This window comes from Macrobrachium rosenbergii, chromosome 57 (genome assembly GCF_040412425.1).
Source record: "Macrobrachium rosenbergii isolate ZJJX-2024 chromosome 57, ASM4041242v1, whole genome shotgun sequence".
Lineage (NCBI taxonomy): Eukaryota > Metazoa > Arthropoda > Malacostraca > Decapoda > Palaemonidae > Macrobrachium > Macrobrachium rosenbergii.
Window position 1 is genome coordinate 18,988,981 of NC_089797.1, and position 18,283 is coordinate 19,007,263.

At 32.7% G+C, this 18,283-nt stretch overlaps 1 protein-coding gene across 1 annotated transcript; it reads left to right on the plus strand.

Moving 5' to 3' along the window:
• The first annotated feature begins 589 nt into the window (after nucleotides 1-589).
• On the plus strand, nucleotides 590-16,674 carry LOC136837090 (probable E3 ubiquitin-protein ligase HERC4). The gene is made up of 8 exons (XM_067101699.1): nucleotides 590-655; nucleotides 1,497-1,802; nucleotides 5,909-5,930; nucleotides 9,459-9,591; nucleotides 9,922-10,071; nucleotides 11,330-11,528; nucleotides 11,814-11,945; nucleotides 14,956-16,674. The coding sequence occupies exons 1-8, from the start codon at nucleotides 590-592 to the stop codon at nucleotides 15,115-15,117; spliced, it is 1,170 nt and encodes a 389-aa protein (XP_066957800.1). The 3' UTR covers nucleotides 15,118-16,674.
• Nucleotides 16,675-18,283: the final 1,609 nt, after the last annotated feature.

Here is an 18,283-nt window from a genome sequence, read left to right on the forward strand (position 1 = left end):
ATGTACAGGTTACTGAGAATATTATATTCGTCCAGATCTGTAATCAATCTGGCACGAGAATGAGAAAACATATTTCTGAAGATAGGGCAGAGCGTAAGTTACTCTTAAGTTTCCTCAGTTTATCGCCGTGATGTTATGGTATATGACTTTGTGCATGGACATCATCACATCATAAAGTTATAATCCCTGTTCTTGGTGTCAAATGCCTTGTTAGCCTCCGTCATTATGCAAATCAAATGCTTCTATCTCCAGGCATCCCGTTGTTTATGAGCGAAGTCTCGGCATGTCACCGAAGACATTAGTTTTGCCAGTTTTATATAAGCTCAGAAGTTACGTTGATTTTCAAGGAGAAATATTTATACAAGAGCAATTATTACAAACTCAGAAACGCAGCAGTGACTGAACATTTTAGCTCATCAAATATTAATAATATTAATATAACAACAACAACAAACGTACCATTATATTAATTACGTCTAAACAAGCAATCAGAGAAAAAGGGTTGTCTATTGCTTTTGCATAAAACTTACTGGACAAAAAAAAAAAAAAAAAAAAAATCGGTGTCCTTCTGGAACCTCTCTAGGTAGAAATGAGAGGAAAACGTAGACACAAGGAAAAAGAAGCTGGAAAAGAGTCCATGAGCTTGGCAGCAGAGGTGAACAAACGTCACTGCACTAAGCAGTCCCTTAAATTCTGAATTTTCTGAAGTGCATGGGAAGAGTGGTGGCCTAAGTAGTGTTTTAGTGACTCTCGAGGAATGACGAGACTTATTCATTGCCACAAATTAATTGCATAAAAGAATTCAGAAAATTAACAGTAAAACCATCTTGCAATAAAGAAGAGCCAATAAGTTTTTGAATGGTAGAGTTACCAGATCCGTTCTTGAAATGGAAATCTGTCCGCTCTGAGATGTACTTTTCTGTCCCTTTTCAAGATGTCCTTTCACCATCTTTCGCCATTTACTCTAAATGTATAAATGTTTCAAATAAATATATAATACCATGAACAATGGGAGTGAGCGAGTGCAACTCGTTGGCTAGTGAATGGAAAGTGCCATGACATGATAATGAGGCTCTGAATGGGAAGAGCTGAAGGCCTATTTTTGTTCCGTTGTAGACAGAAACCACAGTGAATACTTGATTAAAGAAAACTTTATGATAAAGCTGAACGTGACTTTTGCACTCCCAATCGTTCAGGCAACCAATACAGATCTTTACAAGCTTTTTCAAGAATTTGAAAAATTTAGGCATTCCTTTCTTATAAAAGCTAACACAGATCGAAGTGAAGAAAAAACATTTGGAAGTTAACTGACTGTAAACTTGGAGAAGTTTCAGTTTGACCTTAACTGCAGTAAACTGATTTCTAGAAAAAAAACTGGGAATTCAGAACCGATATCGTAATTGTCTAGCGGAAGTAATAAATCAAACTGACACGAAAATCAATAACACGATCCTGCAAATGAACTGTACCACGCGCCTTAGTCCTCTGATTACCAGGTTCAGTTTAAGCCTCGATTTAATGAGCTACCACAAGGACACCTGGCTAAGGAAGAAAAGTATGATTTACTAAGGTCTAAGAACGAGCATGAACAAACATCAGTAAAGCAGATTGACGAGAAGAATTTCCTGGGTCTGAAATACCAAAAAATCAAGTTGACTTTTGGGTATACTAACTTCATCATAATCAAGCAGCAGGTGACAATTACTACAAAGAACTGGCCAAAATTGCTATCAGCTCGTACTGTATACCTCTCAGTACAACAGATGCTGAGAGGGTATTGTCCCATGACACTCATGGGAAAAGTAAAGCAAGACGAAGTCGGACTCAGGTTCACTAAATCGATATTGCGGATCGCATAACGCGTTTTACAGTAATATGTGCTGTTTGGATTTTAAGGATAAAGGTAAAATGTTCAACTGGACACCTGGTCCTTTGAGGACATTCTCCTCGTGGAATTTTAAGTTTGCGTACTTAAAGGTATGGTATCATACTGAAAACTGATCTCTCTTTCTCTCTCTATGGACACACACACACACACACACACACACACACACACACACACACACACACACACACACACACACACACACATACATATATATATATATATATATATATATATATATATATATATATATATATATATATATATATATATATATATATATATATATATATATATATATATATATATATAGTGTGGTTCTAGGCGTTATCTTTATAAAAATTACAAAATTGAAAAAAAATGTAAGGATGACGTCAGGAAGTTGTAGCTTCAAATTATTGTCATAATCATATGGCTAACACCTGACAAGAGAATCCGGTCTCGATAATACAAATATTATACGCTGTAATAGTAAACTAACTGACCAGCTAAAAAAAGAGTTAGTTTCGCTCCTGGCATTTTGATTGCGGCTCTCTGGTTATTCTGTCCACAGTCTTTTCTGCATTAAACAGTTATACGGTTGATGATATTTTGTATCTTTCGGCAATATTTTTTCGTGGTGTAAGGAGTTTTTTGTTTACCGTTTTACTCTTTAATTCTAGTTTTATACCCTGAAGATACGCATGGTATTCATTAAAGCACACAGTACACAAACACACACACGCACACTCGTGTGTGTGTGTGTGTGTGTGTGTGCGTGCGTGCGTGCGTGCGCGCGCGGGCGTGTAAGTGTTTTTTTCATAAGTTATTACATCCATTATGATATCTCATATAAGTGACATCTGTGGTCAACGTAAGTAATGGACATATTTGCCCACGTAGTCTTTAGCATTTATGACTATGTATATCCGGTTACAAAACACCAGATTTTTTTGGGGTGTTATCCGTTGTTTTCGTAAACATTTTTAGAAACAGTGCCGTGAATCTTCAGTAAATGATTATCATAAAATTCCAGACATCACTGTATTAATTTCAGATACTGCACGATTTCCCATTTTTATGGAATTTATTAGAATTCATTCCATGACCTTTTAGCCCAGAGTAAAGTTGTATTTCTTTCAATAATCCTTTTCTCTTCTTTTTGAGGATAATGCACAGACCATTCCAGCATGCCCGTGCCATGTTTCTATTTATAACGTAAAAAGTAGATGCACATTTATAAAATACAGAGATTTAGAGTGACTTACAGCTTAGTAGTGATAATATCTACAATTCTCGGTAAGGATTGTCATATAGAGCAGTTACAGTACAGTATATATCTTTAAGTGGGAGGCGGGCATCCTCAACAAAATTTAGATATAAAGTATACATATAAAATATATGTAAATATTGACAATATATTCGAACAAATATGATTATATACATATGTATTATTAGATAATTTCATATGAAATTCTTTTTAAACGTATTCATTCATTTTCTTTTAGTTTTCTATCTCAATTTATTACGGCGTCAATAACCTAGATGTTGTGAAGGCAGTTTTAATAGACATACTCAATCAGTCAGTCACTTGAAGTCATAAAATCGTTCAAGAATTTAAAGGGGGGGCATTGAAAGCAGCTGAGTTCAGCTTCAATTCTGAGCATGGTCACCAGACTCTTTTTTCACGAGGGAAGCGGTTTAGATGCTTTGTGTTCGACTGTCACGGATATTATAGGAAAGTATGATGACCTCAGTGGGAATGTTTCATCGGAGAAATAAAAAAAATCCTGAGAGGTTTCTATTCTCCCCGTTTGCTTGAAGTAAAACGAAATTTTTATTGTACTAAAATCGCTTTTTGAAATAGAGCGGTTTGTTGAGGATTGTTGTGGCTTGTCATGTACTGCGTCCACATTTGATATAACTTCACTTGCAAATATCACATACAATTACGTAAGTATGTAAAGTATATATATATATATATATATATATATATATATATATATATATATATATATATATATATATATATATATATATATATATATATATATATATATATATATATATATATATATAGCAGGTTAGGGCGAAGGATCATTCCATTATACCTTTTCAAGGTACTTTATTGTTGCTGCGACGTTTCAGGACTAAAGTCCCATTTTCAAGCTATAAAAATAGAAGTTAAAAGTTAAAATAAAAACTCGGACTAAAATTAAGTAAAAAAAAAAAAACTTCATACATATATACAAATAATATAAAATTAAAGTACAAAGGATAGGGAGGAGTAACTAGCATAAGGTGCTGAAGGCACAGACCGAGTGACTATTCGGGCCGGGTTCAGCTTCGACTTAGACTCACGAGAGATACTGAGGTGTTGAGGAAGACTGGGTGTTTAACTGTGGAACTAGTTGTTTAATAAAGAGTGTTTCCAAGATTGCTAAATATTGTTCGTTAGGAGTTTGGCCTATAATTTTAAAATCTTTGTAGTTTATGTCATATTTGCATTTCTTTGCATGTTCTCGTATAAATGAAAATTCAGGATTAGTCAATAAAGTACCATGAAAAGGAATAATGGAATGATCCTTCACCCTAACCTGCTGATGTCTACCGGTAGATAGAACCCCTCTCAATCCTCACTATATATATATATATATATATATATATATATATATATATATATATATATATATATATATATATATATATATATATATATATATATATATATATATATATGTAATTGTGTGTGATATTTGCAGATAAAGTTATATCAAATGTGGACGCAGTAAATGATAAAGCACAACAATCCTCAACCAACCGCTCTATTTCAAAAGCGATTTTTGTAAAATAAAAATTTCGTTTTACTTCATGCAAACGGTGAAAATAAAAACTCTCATGATTATTTTTTTTCTTTTCTCTGTTTCTCTGACGAAAGATTTCCACTGGGGTCATCATACTTTCCTATAATATCCGTGACGGTCGAACACAAAGCATATAAAACTCTTCTCTGATAAACAAAGGATCTGGAGACTCTCCTCAAAATTTAAGCTGAATTCAGCTTGTAATGCCACCCGAGAGAGGAATTAAATACGTATCTGGTTCCCCTTTAAATTCTTGAACGATTTTATGACTCAGAGTGACTGACTGACTGATTATGTCTATTAAAACTGCCGTCACACCATCTAGGTTATTGACACCGTCATAAATTGAAACAGAAAACTAAAAGTAAATAAATATGTTTAAAAAGAATTTCTTATAAAAATATCTAATAACACATATGTATATAATCATATTTGTTCGAATATATTATCAATATACTTACGTGTTGATAATATATATATATATATATATATATATATATATATATATATATATATATATATATATATATATATATATATATATATATATATATATATATATATATATATATATATATATATATATATATATATATATATAAGAGAGAGAGAGAGAGAGAGAGAGAGAGAGAGAGAGAGAGAGAGAGAGAGAGAGAGAGAGAGAGAGAAGGGCTTATAGCATTCTGGCCGATGTTATATTGAAAATTTGTTCACGTGAAATAATGAATTATGCTTTTTTTAGTTACTAGTATTTATTTAGGTCTGGATAACTTTTACGAATCCAGAGCAAAGATAAATGTCACATATTAATATTATGAGGTAACTTGGACGTATTTTTTTTCTTTTCTACTGCATAGTGTGGTCCTAGAAATTCATTGATTTTAATCTCTACTGCTAATATGAATGATTAAACTTGAAAATAAGCTAATATTATATGCAGATTATTTAGACATTATCCCTAACACAAAATTAAATAAGTTGTTGACAGCTTTAGAAAAGATGTAATGAATGAGCTATAATGTCAAGACTACTGGACATCATACCTTGCTCCCATACTATGTTTTTCTATGTACGGTTAATATTATACTTACATATGTTGGTTATCTGTGATCATTCACATTTAGAAAAACATGTCAGCTAATGCTGTTAGGATATTAATTGTTCTTATATTATCGAGCAGGCTTCAACTTATGCTCTTATTGGTAAGGGTTATTTTACTTGTATATTCTAGCAACACAAAGTAGACTGCACAAAATCATTTTGTGTTCCCAGAAAGGCAAGAACCTGCTGAATACTATTATTACTAAGTAGTTTTACTACATTTTATATGAAGTACATACTGTAATTCTCATAGGCATACATAAAAACCAGGCAAAATATTGCAAAAACCATTTGTGTGATAATTCCTATTTTAGTCCATTGCACTGATTACTCACCCTTGTTCAAAGATAACTATGCACAGCACTGAGTTGTTTGTTAACAAAGTTGCATTGTATCAGTCTTTTGCGTAATGTACTGAATTTTTTAAACATTTTATATTGCTTAAATGTAAGTTATTTCATAACGATCCCGATAGGTGCAGTGAAAATGTTCTCCTATGGATCAAGGGTTCAAAGCAGTTAAGAATCTAAATTTTAATATTATGTCTAGCTGACAAAATCTTGGCAAACCTAGTCATAAACAATTTTTTTTTTTATTCAACTATTTAGTTAACAAAATCTGCAAACCTAGTCGTAAAAGATCTTATTTGTGTGTTATTTCACTATTTAATGATTCTTATCTGTACTGATGCAAGTAATTTCTTACATCTTACCACCTATTTTCTTCATTTATTTTCGAGTGAAATAATAGGTCATTAGGAAACCATAAACTTCCCAGATGTAGAGTTCCAAATATAGAGTATGCTTCCCTGGTCAGATTTTTTAATTAAGGTGTTATTCTGTAAATGCAATCCCAACAAATTTCTCAGGGGAACACTGCCATCATCTAGCATAGTGCTTATTGTTCTCCATTGTCACTGAGAAGAACACATACTTGTCATTTTGAGTCTGTGCTCTTCTATTGTTGTTTAACCTTGTTATGTTGTTCTTATATCACTGTTTATCCATTTTCTGTTCATACTATGTTTTGATGGGCCAGTGTTCTGTTCTAGCTTTACTTCCTCTAAACTTATTTTATGCTGGAATAGTCTTATCAACTAGTTTAAGTAAGGTACCCTGGTTATTCGTTGAAATTTAGTCCCAGTCTAGCATTTGGATAATTATAAGCAGGAGTATGTGGTATTACAGTTTAATTCTGGGCTTTTACTTGAGGGAGTGAAATTCACACACATTTCATATTCTGATTTTCCTTCCCTTAATTCACCGATAATGGATCATTTATGTCCAGGGCGTGTCATATTTCCCTTTGCAAGTAGCCAGCTGTGTATGCCTCTTATTATGTGACTTTATTTGTATTTTATTTGATGCCATCCTTTAACATGTCTCACTTTTTAATTATTTGCTTAACAAAATGATCTCATGTGCATTAGACAGTTACTAGTTCTTGTGTTTTAGAGAAATCTAATCATTGTCTACTTATGATAAATTGTAGGACATCACCATGATATTTGTCTTTGTAATAAATATTACATAAGCTTCTATGGCTATTCTTAAGATTAAGGGTAATCCAGTTTGTCCAACATACTTAATATTACAATTCCCACAACTGAATATAATCTAACACCAGATATTAATATACAGGAATATTGCAGTTTTCTGCAGTTAACAAACAGTACAGTTAACCTTAACATGAGAGGAGGGCAAAGTTGACAAAAATATTTCATTACATGAGAGCCAGGACTTAGAGCCAGGTGGTAGCCTACTACCCTTAGAAGGTCTCATGTACTTTTCAAACATAGTAAAGACATTTTAGGATATTAATACAAATAAAGTAAACTGCAAACATTCAATGTTGTTGGAAGCTGTGGCGAGGGCAGCCTGATGGAACGATAGAAACGAAAGAGGGAATTTAATTACAGCCAACAAAATGCAACATTCAGTTGGAAACTAATGACCAATGCATAGCAATTAATTTTTGACAATTCTTGAGGCTAATTTCTTATTAAGAAACATAAAGCCTGCGTGATTTGATATATGTAATAAAGAAGAAGATGGCATTAAGTTGAAGCATAATGGTGATTACAGTTTACACTAGTAGCTTATGGTTACCTGATGTCGTATCTATGAAGAAAAAGAGAGCCTGTGTAAATTGTCACCTTTTTGAATCAGTAAATATGATGATTCAAATTTGTATGTACCTGTATTCCACATAAGCTTGTAGATATCAGGTATTAGAATTTTTCGGTTAATCAGTTGCCAGAAATTCTCAGACATTTCAAACATTTGGGTAACAGGAAATTTGTTGTGTGTGATTCCCTTATAGCTTTGATTAGTTATCTTCCAGGCAGCTGTGACAGTGGATATGAGTCCAAACTTGTTCAGATTGATTTTAGTGTAGCATGTAACCAAACCTGTCATTTTACCCAAATTATACATTGCAGGAGCTGGGGTCTATGCACTTATCTCATTCTCAGTTTTTGAAAAGTAATGGAAACCAGAGTTGTTGTTGAGATATTTTCTATTGAAAGAGAACCTATACTTATGTGGTGTTTCTCAGGTTCTGTTGGACCTATGTTGTTTTTGGGCTGTACAATGACACAATTGCTGGTTCAGAAGAATAAAAAGAAAAAGAAAATAGATATCTCAGTGGGGAGAAGAAATACAGTTTGTTGTATTTATTTACTTCCTTAAATACAAAATTGAGTTGCTTCTAGTCTTAATGAAGGTCTGGAACAAAACAGTTTTTCTTCCACAACCTACATGCAACATTGTGTTATCAAACTATTGGCTGTCAGTTGTTGTCAAGTACAGGGTATTTGAATGTTTGTCAATACTTTATATCTTTGGAGCCTAGGTTTCTGTTTCACACCAACTTTTAAACACACCCTCTAACAATACCAGAAATATAGTATTTTTTCATGTGAATATAATTATGGGGATTATGGCATCATGCCACATATGTTGTCTTCAGTGTTCCATCACTGAAACGTGGCTCTCATGTTTGGCAGTCAGCAGCTTCCTGTGATCTTTTTTTTTATGAGGTTGCTCAAAATGGTGGTTTCCTTTTTCTCAACGGTTGTCATTTTTTATTTAGCCAGTTGCCAGAAGAGCTCTTATATTGCCATCTTCCATTACTATATCAATAGGAAATTCTATTATTACCGTTATTGTGTGCATCCCAGTAACTTTAAAGATATTAGTATCCACGTTTTGTGAAGTGTCATTTTTTCACCTTGTCAGTACTAGTAGCTTTTCATTCCATGTACTGTTAAACTGGAATTATCTTATGCCAGTGTTAATGGTTTTTATGTTCTCAGGTTTATGAGAGGCATCTCTACTGCTTTGAAGCACCTGGCATTAATGTCTTAAAGTATTCTAACTTTTAATGTTAACTTCAATGTTAACTTTGTATGTAAATATGTATGTAATTTTTATTTATATTTTCTTATTTTGTGGAAGATTGCTTGGCAAGATAATGTTATTTCAAGGTTGTTATAAATGACTGAATGTATTTCGTAAGTTGAAGTTATGGCTACAAAGATTCAGGGAGACATATTTTATAAGTAGCCCCAGTAGATGTAAAGAATAGTTCCCTCAATAACCTAATAAGTAAATTTTTCATGCTTGCAGGGATTGTATGTGGTCTTGCAATATACAATTTTACCGTTATCAACTTGCCCTTTCCATTGATACTCTACAAAAAGTTACTAGGAGAGTCAGCAGTTCTTGATGATTTAGCAGACTTGGATCCTTGCCTTACAAGGTAAACTTGACTTTTTAAGTATTTTGCCTTCCATAAATCTTGTAGCCTGGAATGTCATGAGATTGCCTTGTTTTCTCTATTGTTGAGGTGTTATTTATGGTGCTGTTACAAGAAATTCAAAAGCTAAAATTATTACCTTGCCAAGACTAGTGAGTGTTTTTTCTAGTTTTTTAATGTAGATACCAGTATCATCCTGTAGCATGAAAAATAAGGAAATTTAATGAATTTCAAAGGTTCCAAAACTTTTAATAAAACTTTTTGAAAAATTTTGTGACAAAACTCCATTGTTATGTTGGACACCAAATGTTAACTATTTTGATTTGTTTTCAGGAGTCTTCATGAATTACTGGAGCATGATAATGATGATGCGGAAGAAGTATTTTGCTTGAATTTCACTGTGACACAGGATTACTTTGGAGAAACTAAAGTCATACCCTTGAAGCCCGATGGAGAAAACATAAATGTAACCTCTCAAAATAAGTAAGTATACAGTATTCGTTTTCCTAGTACAAGTGGGTGGTATACTTAAGTGTTTAAAGGCTAAAACATTCAACAGGTAAACTATAGCATAATTGTATGGCATTATGTTATTGTCAATTTAAGAACTTCTTGGACACTTACTTCATATGCTCTTTATATAATATTTTCTAAGAACTTTTAAGATCGTGAAGTTTCAGGTAATTTTATCCAAAGATATCTCTAATATATAATATTTCTGCCATTCCTTAATAGAAAATAGAATATTACTTCTGCCTTTCACATGCAGCCTACATCATTCAAGGGTTCAATTTCTCTTACCAGTATTTGTTTTGCTATGTCATCAGGAAACATTTCCATTTTGACATTTGGGCAACAAGTTTTCAATAATAGAACATAAACTTAGATTAGTGAAGGAGAGGTAGTGCTATTTGATCTTTGGTAGTTATGTGGTCAGTTGCATGGTCATAAACTCTGTTGTCATCTTGGGCTAATAGTAATCTTGATGTTGGCTTATCAACTTTAACTGGCCCACTTTTATGCCTAATCACTTTGATGTTGGCATTCAATTACATTATCTCCATTTTTAAGAGTTACGATTTTAACAAAAGTTAAAATTTCCATCATTGTAAGCCCAAGAAACTGGTTTTTTTGAAAGGTGGTAACTTCTGATATAGGAGAAAGTAATAATGGTTGTTTTGAATAGTGTGTAAAATAATCAAAGCTGCAAATATTAGATTATGTACAGTATTTAGTTTGGAGGAATTAATAAAATATTAAAATGTTCCAAGTGTGCTAGTGAGCCATATACTTGGTGGTCAGAAGTGTTTCCCTCAAAATGTATACTTGGAGAGTATACATCAGGGATTTTTCATTGAGAACCTTTGTATATCACTTCTAAGATATATTATCTCAGTAGAGTTTTAATGTTGAATGAGTAAGAATATTAGGCAAACCAACTATTGTATGGTGTTTTAATTAAGAATGAAATTTGGATGTTATTTTTGTTGTAGATCCTTGGACGTAGTTGAATGTAGAGAGTTTAATGAAAGGTACAAGTAATGCTATTTTTTCTAATTAGGCAACATTACATGCACTTTTGTAAAAAACAATTAGGTCAAGACTCTTTATTTTGTTATTTAATCATTATTGCTTTTTTCAAGAAAATTAAAATTTTATTAAGACAATTTTGTGATTGAGTCATTGCAGTATCCTGGTAGGTGAATTATTGCTGAGTCTAATTTTGGGAAATTTTTTAAAGGCAGGAGTATGTGGACCTTCTAGTGGACTATAAATTAAACAAGGGCATAGAGAGCCAGTATCAGGCATTCCATGATGGATTCTACAGAGTGTGTGGTGGGATAGTTTTGAAATTATTTTACCCAATGGAGTTGATGGCTCTTGTCACTGGCAATGAAAATTATGACTGGAATGAGTTGGAGAAAAGTGCTGAATACAAGGTAAGTAAGTTTGTAGTTACCATAAGTCTTATTCATGTAAAAGGCATCAAAAATATTTCTAGACTTTGCTCTGCATAGTTTGTATATTTAATAATATTCTTCCAAGAATTTCACAATTTTTTCAGGATATGGCTTGTATATTCAAATTCTCATTTTACTTCCTTTAACCTTATACTGTACAACTTTGTAGTTAGCTCTATCCTTTTGAATTCTGCTTGTCCTCAATGTGTTACTATGTTACTTAATTTTTATTTTACTGTTATAACTCTTTATTTCATCCTGTAGGGAGAATATCATGCTGAGCATGCTGTCACCAAAATGTTTTGGGAAGTCTTCCATGACTTTGCTTTGGACCAGAAAAGACATTTCCTCCTCTTCTTGACTGGCACAGATCGGGTACCAATTTTAGGAATGAAGGTAAGTGGCTTTGTACCTCGATTTGAAAATCTTTGGAGACGATGCCTAACTTGTAATTAAATCTGCAGGTATTTGTTTAGGAAGATAATTTACACTCCATGTATTTATTCACTGATGAATAATGGCAAGTTTTGGTTATTATGGAACCTAAGTAGATTTTTGAAAAAAAATTAATAGTATATGAAGCTGGCTTTTTATATTACCTCAAATATCATTTGCATATAGTTGAGTAGTGCTTGAAAGGTAGCAGGAATAAAGAATTGGCAACAATTTTGCAGTCTTGGTAGATTTAATTCTCACAGTTGCTGTAATCATGGGCCACTGAAATACCCAATACAGTAACCATAAAACAAATATTGATAAAGTGCTGTGGGTAGATATTTGTGAATGCCATGTGAAGCCACAGGAATGTTTTAAAAAATGATAAAATTGTTCAGATTTCTTTGTCTTTTGGCCTGCTGATCACTTTAAGCCTGTGCTGCTTATATAATGTAGCAACATAAATCCAGTCTCTTGGTCAAACTGTGCTTCTCTTTTCAGAACATAATTGTGTGCAATGAATTCAGCACTTGAGATTGTTATAACAATAATGCCACCATAGAAATTTGTAATTTTCAGTTACTGAAGAGATGTTATAGAAACTTTTAAAAGGTATTGTTCTAAAATATCTCTTGCCGAATGAAATAATTTTCATTCCACATTATATAAAGTTGGAATAATTGTTGAAATATGTTAGGTCCAACCCATTGAGGGAACTGAAGATGCCAATGAGACAACCAGAGCTGTAACTACTATAACCAGATCAAAAAGACTTATTCCTGTCGGTGACCATCTAGCCTCTAATGAACGTATCATCTTCAGTAAATGACAGAATTTATGGAATAATTAATCTGATGGTGATGTATTAAGAATTAATCAAATCTATTATTGGAATTTTTGCATTCTTCAAGCCAAAAGTGCACTAAAAGAATGTAAGTTTATTCCATCTTTGAATTGGTCATACACATATGAACTGTTGATATTTGATGAATAGCTTACAAGACAATCCTTGTATGCAGAGAATGCAGTAAACAATTTTATCAAAATCTTCGTGATTGTCAATTTATCTGATTGAATTTTTAATTAAAGAACTGGTGTATATGACAGTCAGGGTATTTAACTTTGTGATCTGGTTAAACTACCTAATTAATTAACAACAACAACAACAACAACAACAACAACAACCTGCATATAATGGCCATTCTTCAGTTTAAGTAAATCATTTATCAAATCATGTACAGTATAAGATTTATCAGTAAAATAACAAAATTAGTTTGTTTTAGTTTTAAATCATGTACAGTATAAGATTTATCAATATAATAAAATTAGTTTTAGTTGTAATCCCAAAATTTTATCCATACTGTAATATGACCGATAAGGTATTTTCTCAGTTTGTAATAGAAGTAACTACAGTTTACTTGAGTTGCTCCTATTTGTGGGGAATGCTTCTTTACCTTGTCATCAGTATATCATCAAATATGACATCTTTGCACAGTGTCAGCGGCCAAAGGCTACCATGTTTATTTTGAAAGTTATGAAAATCACAGGAGCAGAAGAAATTTTAGTCTTTGGACTGACTGTTTTATCACTACACAGCCTTTCAGTCATCTGTGCTACTCACAGTCTGGTCATTATTTATCTAGCATTATTCTCATTTAACCAGGTGTGCTATCATTTCAATAGGCTGCTTTTTTTGCATAGCCTGTCTTATGTGGCCCTACCAGATATAGGACAATTCTGTGTTGTTGTATTTGTGTAACCACCTGTAGTTGCTTAGTTTGTTACTGCTGTTGGCAGCCCTGTTGAATGAGAGCCATTGTGCACATTTGTTGAACTGATGCTAATTAGTACTGGTTTGTAAAATTTTTTGGGTACATATAACTTGGTTTGTTTTTCACCTTGTTTAGAGAATGGCAAAGCAAATTTATCCAGGAGAATTGGGCCTTTCAAGCTGTTCATATGCATTTTATGCAGGTAACAAAATGTAAGAGTTGTCTGTAACTATGGGAATGTTAAGAAAAATCTTTTAATAAAATTCACTGGTTTTTTGTAGATCATAAGTGTCGATACCAAACATATTATTTGCATGTCTTGATAAGTACAAAACACTATTCAGTCTTCATTTAGAAAGGTCACACTTGACATACTGTAATGGGTGTTGAGAATCAAAACTAACAAAAATGCTCCTGCTTTTAAATGTGGCCATGGAAGTTGTGACACTGGACATCAGTTAATGAATAAATGTGTATTTTTTAAAAGCAGTTTAACATGAGTAGTTAGTAGCATTTCTGGGCTCCATGGGCTCAACTGAAGAGTTTATTCTTAAAGGTGAAAAATTGGAGCAAACCAAGTTAAAGCTCGTTGGAAAGAGACCAAAGAAAATGAATAATAAATGAAAGGCAGAAAGCAATGCAGCTGGGACAGAAGAGAAGCATTAATTTTTCATGAGTATGCTTCTGTAAGGCTTACTGTAGGTGCTACCGCTTTTGTATGGGTCTCCTGTTGATGATTCTGGTTGTCCAGAACTGTATCATTCTGAATATTTGATGGACACCACTTTTTCTTTCTTATTTTTTTGGGAATTGCTTATACAGCTGTGGTGGTTTCTGTCTGCTCACCTATGCAAAAAACTTGCACTAGTCATCAGTTTTTTCATTACAATGAATAGCTATATTGTATAATTATTTCCTTTAACTGAAAAAGAAACAGTAGCTAATAGGCAGCATTGTGCTGTAGATGTCATTTTCTGCTGAATGGTAATGGAGTTGATGGATTCTTACTGAATCAAGCGTATTTTTATTGTGCACTTGTGACAGAGACTTTTTCTTATTATTAAAATGTACATCTATAATTTATACCAAAATTACATGAGATTTGATATAAGTGCTTTCTTAGAGAATATGCTTGGATTTATTGGTCAGTTTTGATGTAGGGGCAGTTTAGTCTTTCTTTCTGTTTTTTCATTTTTCAGGCTTTAAAAATAACCATTCAGTCAACAGCTGATGATGCTTACCTACCCGTAGCCCATCCTTTTATTGCTCAGCTAGACCTTCCAGTATACAACACCAAGGAAAAACTGAGGTACAAACTCCTACAGGCCATTCAGCAGAGTGAAGCCTTTGGTCTTGTATAGTGTAATTTGGTGATGGACTTCCTCAGTCTAATAACTGTCAAGAAAGTGTCTTATTTGATGTAGTTTGGGACACTGTTGTTACTTTTTATAGAAGTTATACACTAGTCATAAAAAATTTTTTGAATATTCTAATAATTCTAAACTAACATTTTAATTGAAATATAAAGGAATTTATTGTGAAGCCCAGCTGTAGTGAAATGTATAATTTATGTACATTTTTGGTATGGTCATAAAAGCACTGTGAATCAGTGTTATGATGAGAAATGTAAGTTTGGTTTTGGAATGTCAGTTACTACCAAAAATTGAATATCATTCCATCTCTTAACTTTTTATAGTGTTTATTTGTCCTGAGTATGTAAACGTAATGTCATAGAAATTGCTCTAGCACTGTTTGATACAAGGTTATAAAGGCTAAGGATCTTCTTTTGAATATTTTTTATTTAGAAAAGTGTTTTATGCAATCTTGAGTGTTTGCTAGAAGAAAACAAATTTAATGTGCTTTGCAAATTATATCTAGAATTTTATTATAAAATTATAATGAACTTTAGGTCTCCAAAATAGCTTAATGTCATCTGAGAAAGTATATCAGTGATTATTTTCATTCTTTGGGTAATTTATTAGCTTTATTTTTTTTATTTTTTTAGTTTTAAATGAATTCTTATTTAGGTTTATGATTAAAGACCTTTAGTTTTATTATGTGTTGTACAGGATTAAAAATTAGAATTGGCTCTAAAGGTTGTGCATGAACCCAAAATAGAGAGGTTGGTAATGATTATCACTGAAATTGTCAGTTATGATACGCACTTCTTGTGGAACCAATAATTTGACCATCAAGCTCTAGAGGCAAGGCCTGTGAGAGTTTGGGAGTGTGACTTGGTGGTTGTGTTCGCAGCTTTATAACAATAAACTAACAAACTTCCAAAAATGGAATGGCTTTTTGTGAACAACGTGGAAAACTTTTCAGAAAAGAGCACAGAAATATATATTTAAAATGGTCTTGGAACATGGGATTTTATGGTGGCACTGCAGCCTCTTGAGTTGAAGTTAAGCATTTTCTGTAGCACTGCCAGGGGTCTTTCTTGCTATCCAATCAAGTTTGTCAAAACTATTTCGGGGTAATATGGTAATATCAAAGGTAAATATCATGTATTAAATCTGATTATTTGGACACTAAGCATTATGATATTAAAATTAACAACTGTAGTTGTTGATAGTCTAAATTGTGAATAATGTGAAAAAATGTTCCAGGATACTTCCAACATCTTGATGGAACAAAATCTTGGGTTAATGGCAATAATTTCATTGTCTCTTTTAGGAGTAAGCTTCACAACTAAAAATTGCTTTTGATTATATTACAGACATTGCAAGAAGTTTGTAAACCATTAATAATCATAAATGTTTGTTAATTTATGCAAGTGTTTTGTGATATTGTGACTGTTAAAGCAATAATCATGGGGTAATGATGTATGATAGTGTGTTAATAACCTTTTGCTGATATACTGTATATTGCTTGTACATTTTTAGAAAAAAATTGAGAGAATGTTCTCTTCATTTTCTTCTCTGTATTTTAATTATTCCTAATCTGTGTGTGTATTAAAAGAGGTAGGTAAACAAGATAGGGTTCCAAATCATGAAAGGTGATGGAATGAAGAAAGAAGTTTTATGTTACTAAGTGAAATATATTGTGATAGTGTGGAGCTCTATTGAAATCATTTCATATTAATCCGAATGAGTATAGGAAGAAGTTCAGAGGAAAATTTGCAATCAATATAGGTGAAAGGTATTTACAACCTTGTTTTGTCGGTTGAGACAATATTTTGATAAATGGTTAGAACTTTCAGAGATTGAGAACACATATGAGTCTGTTTGTGATTTCATGATTTGTGATCAGATCTTGACTAATTGTTCTCCTGATTTGCGAATGTTTTTGCAAGAAAAGAAATTGAAAGGTTCTCAACAATTGGCTGATTGCTGATAATTTCACTTGACTGCCCATAGGTGTAAACAAATGCACGAAAATAAGTTTAAAGTTAGAAAAACAAAAATATCCTCTTAAAATTACTTTCCAAATACAAATTGATGATCCTGTTATTTAACCCTTATGGCTGATGTCATCTTTGTAATAAGATGGGTCATATACGACCTAACTGTCCTGAAAATCCCACCAATTTCAGTAAAGAAAAAAACCCTGTACCCAAAGTGTCAGTAGCGTTTGCTCGTGAAGAGAAACCCAAAGATTGTGTAGTTGATGACAAGGGTAAAGTATTTGGTATCCGTGCTAACATTGTTTTTGATACAGGATGTAATACTGTAGTTTTACGTGAAGAATTGGTACCTAAGTATTACAAACTAGGGAGTCCTATTAAAGTATATAATTTTCTTGGTGTCCCTGTGTATTTGCCTACTTTGAAATGTAATATAAAGTCCAAGTTCTTTACTGGTCGCTGTAGAGCGGTAGTTGCACCTATTAAATGTGCTGATGTATTGATTGGTATTATACCTGGTTTAAAGTCTAACGTAACTTCTGGATTAAGTTTGATCAGTGATTTATCTTCTAGTAATCATATAGATGATGGTAATCAGATTGCAAATTCAGTTGATTTAAGTAATTTATCTGTTGCTGAAAATCAATGTACAGTTAACGTAACAACTCGTGCACAGAAAGTGAAACAAAGTATACCAGTGTACCTTTGTCTAGTAATTTACCAGATTTGAACGTAGATTCTTCTGATTTTTCTAGTTGCCAGTTAACTTGTAAAACATTGAAGAGTGTTAGAGATGCTTTACGTAGAATGAAGAAATGGTTTGCAAGGTCGCACAGTCAGAGTATGTATCTGTTGATAATCTTCTTTATACAATAAATGTGTTAAAGTACTAATATTCAAGATGTTGGGCTTTTACCTTCTTCATTGAAGTACCGTGATATGGTAATGAAAGTAGGTCACGAGTCATTATTATCGGACATTTTCATCTAGAAAAAACTATTGATAAGATATTACATAAATTCTGTGTACGAGCTGGGCTAGAATTGCCAGATTTACTAAATCTTGTCATACCTGTCAGAAATTCGGTAGTAAGTCTACTAAAGTTCCTCTATGTAGCCCTCCTATAATTAGTGAACCTTTTTCTAGAATTGCCATCGATATTGTAGGTCCTATTACACCTG

What these genes read in the sequence shown, in the direction of transcription:
- LOC136837090 (XM_067101699.1), top strand. Translation starts at nt 590, where the DNA reads ATGAGAGGAAAACGTAGACACAAGGAAAAAGAAGCTGGAAAAGAGTCC. An exon ending in TTCAACTTATGCTCTTATTG is followed by an intron (nt 5,931 to 9,458) that starts GTAAGGGTTATT and finishes TCATGCTTGCAG; the next exon opens with GGATTGTATGTGGTCTTGCA. An exon ending in TTGGATCCTTGCCTTACAAG is followed by an intron (nt 9,592 to 9,921) that starts GTAAACTTGACT and finishes ATTTGTTTTCAG; the next exon opens with GAGTCTTCATGAATTACTGG.